The sequence below is a fragment of the Eimeria mitis genome, genomic scaffold, assembly GCF_000499745.2.
Source record: "Eimeria mitis Houghton genomic scaffold, Emh_scaff2094, whole genome shotgun sequence".
Taxonomy (NCBI): Eukaryota; Apicomplexa; class Conoidasida; order Eucoccidiorida; family Eimeriidae; genus Eimeria; species Eimeria mitis.
In genome coordinates, this window is record NW_013570418.1 from 1 (window position 1) to 2,500 (window position 2,500).

Here is a 2,500-nt window from a genome sequence, read left to right on the forward strand (position 1 = left end):
TGCTGCTGCTGTTGCTGCTGCTGCTGCTGCTGCTGTTGCTGCTGCTGCTGCTGCTGCTGCTGCTGTTGCTATTTTTACAAGAGGAGGCTACCAGCTGCTCTGGGCAGCCCTAGACACATGCATGCAGCTAGGATATGGTTGTTGGTAGCTGACGTCTGCTGCTGCTGCTGCTTTTGCTGCTGCTGCTGCTGTTCAGGTTGCTGCTGCGCGTGCTGGAGTTTCTACAGCAGCAGAACCGCTACTATTCTGGCGGCGGCGATGCGGCGGTGTGGCCCCGCAGGTCTCCGTGGGTTGCAGGTGCTGCTGCTGCTGCTGCATCTCCTGCAGCAGCAGCAGCAGCAGCAGCAGCAGCAGAAGCATCAGCTGATGGAGGAGACAGCCGCCGGTATTCGGAGGTGTCTTACTTGTCTCCTTATATGCTGCAGACTTGGCGTCTTCTTGTTGCGTTGCTGCTGGATCCCAGTGCTCAGCAGCAGCAGCAGCTGCAGCAGCTGCTGCATGCGGGCTCTAACAAAGATTTCAGTGCTTCGGTTGCTGCTGCAGTGGAGAGACAGCGGCAGCAGCGCGTGCTGCAGTGGCTGGCAGAGGAGGGGCGGCCGCTGCTGCTGAGCTTCCTACGCAGAGCTCGCTTGGCTACCCTAGCCCAGCAGCAGCAGCAGAAGCAGCAGCAGCAGCAGCTGCTGCTGCTGCTGCTGCAGCGGAACCGCGAGCTGTTTCTCTCCTGCAGCGCCAAGGCCTTGCTGGAGGCAATGACGACCGTCGGCGAGCTGCGGCGGTTTGCTGCGCTGCTGCACCTCCTCGCCAATGGCCATGTGAGTCCTCGTCTAGCAGCAGCAGCAGCAGCAGCAGCACCAGTAGCAGCAGCAGCAGCAGTAGCAGCAGCAGCAGCAGCAGAAGCAGCAGGAGGAGCAGCAGGAAGAGCAGCAGGAAGGGCAAGAGCAGCAGCAGCAGTAGTAGCAGATCGTCTGTTGTGGGGCACGCTTTGTAGTATGTTTGCGTTGATGTCTGCTGCTGTTGCTGTTGCTGCTGCTGCTGCTGCTGCTGCTGCTGCTGCAGGGTCTGGCTTCTGTGCATCTGCTGCTGAAGGAGGGCGCGTTCTACCCGCATATGGCCTTGGCGATTGCTGCTCACATCCAGCAGCCCCTGGGCTGTCAGGTCAGCTGCTGCTGCTGCTGTTGCTGCTGTTTCTGCTGCTGCTGCTGCTGTTGCTGCTGTTTCTGCTGCTGCTGCTGGCGTTGCTGCTGCTGCTTTTGTTGTTGCTTTTCGCCCGTTAGTATTGCTGATGAGCTTTCGTCATTCTGCTGCAGCTGCTGCTGCTAGTGCTGCAGCAGCAGTAGCAGCAGCAACAACAGCACGGGGGGTGATTTGCATGCATCTAGTTGCTGCTGTTGCTGCTGCTGCTGCTGCTGCTGCTGCTGTTCAGCTGCTTTATGCGGATGCCCTGCAAGCTTCAACTCTGCCGCAGCCCCCGCGAGAAGTTCGTCGGGTGTATAGGCTGCTGGGGGGCGCACCTCCTCCTGCTTCTGCTGCTGCTGCTGCTGTTTCTGCTGCTGCTGCCGCTGCTGCTGCTGCTGCTGAGGGCCGTCCTCATGGGCCCGCTGCCAACAAGCTGCGCTGCTCGCAAGCGGAGACACAAGACGGCGTGAGCCGAGAAGCAGTAGCAGCAGCAGCAACAGCAGCACCTGCTGCAGCAGCAGCAGCAGCAACAGGTGTTGTGGATGCAGCATCAGCAGCAGCAGCAGCAGCACTGTGGGCAGCAGATTTTCCNCAGCAGCAACAGGTGTTGTGGATGCAGCATCAGCAGCAGCAGCAGCAGCACTGTGGGCAGCAGATTTTCCCTTCTTAGACTGGCGAGCAGAGCTAGCAGCAGCGCTGCTGTACGCGCAGGAGACAGGGGCCGTGGTGTCTCCTCTGCTCCTCAGGGAGGAGCTGCGGCCTCCCCCGCAGGCCCCAGACGCACCCAGAGACCTCAAAAGAGTAAGCAGCAGCAGCAGCAGCAGCAGCAGCAGCAGCAGCAGCAACAGCAGCAGCAGCAGATGGAGTAGTAACAGCAAAAACAGCAGTGACAGACCACATGCAGGTTGGGATATGATAGAGGAATGGAGACAGCTGCTGCTGAGAGACTGCTGACTCTCATACAACTGCATCTGCTGCTGCTGCTGCTGCTGCTGCTGCTGCTGCTGCGTGTGCTGCTGCTGCTGCAGGCGTTGCTTTACATGCTGGGTTTCGGGAGGGGACAGAGGTGCAGCTGCAGCAGCTGCTGGGGCTCTGCGCCGCTGCCGCTGTACGTACACCAGCAGCGGGAGGCGAGGTGTATGCAGCAGGGACTCAAGGCGATGCAGCAGCAGCAGCAGCAACTGCAGCAGCAGCAGCAACTGCAGCAGCAGCAGCAGCAGCACTGCCAGCAGCTGCTAAGCGAGGAACAGTTTGATATGCAGTTTGCACTCCTACGGTGAGTGGTGTTGTTGGGGGGAATGNGCTGCTAAGCGAGGAACAGTTT

General features: G+C 60.0%; 1 protein-coding gene across 1 annotated transcript in view; it reads left to right on the forward strand.

Moving 5' to 3' along the window:
• Positions 1 to 121: 121 nt before the first annotated feature.
• EMH_0048520 (uncharacterized protein) overlaps positions 122 to 2,500 on the forward strand; it is a gene marked incomplete at both ends in the record, with an annotated part of 3,131 nt that continues 752 nt past the window's right edge. The window contains 6 exons of the mRNA XM_013496414.1: positions 122 to 144; positions 197 to 812; positions 1,057 to 1,155; positions 1,424 to 1,749; positions 1,923 to 1,977; positions 2,205 to 2,452. Coding sequence (XP_013351868.1) covers positions 122 to 144; positions 197 to 812; positions 1,057 to 1,155; positions 1,424 to 1,749; positions 1,923 to 1,977; positions 2,205 to 2,452 — 1,367 coding nt within the window. The remainder of the gene's footprint in view (positions 145 to 196; positions 813 to 1,056; positions 1,156 to 1,423; positions 1,750 to 1,922; positions 1,978 to 2,204; positions 2,453 to 2,500) is intronic.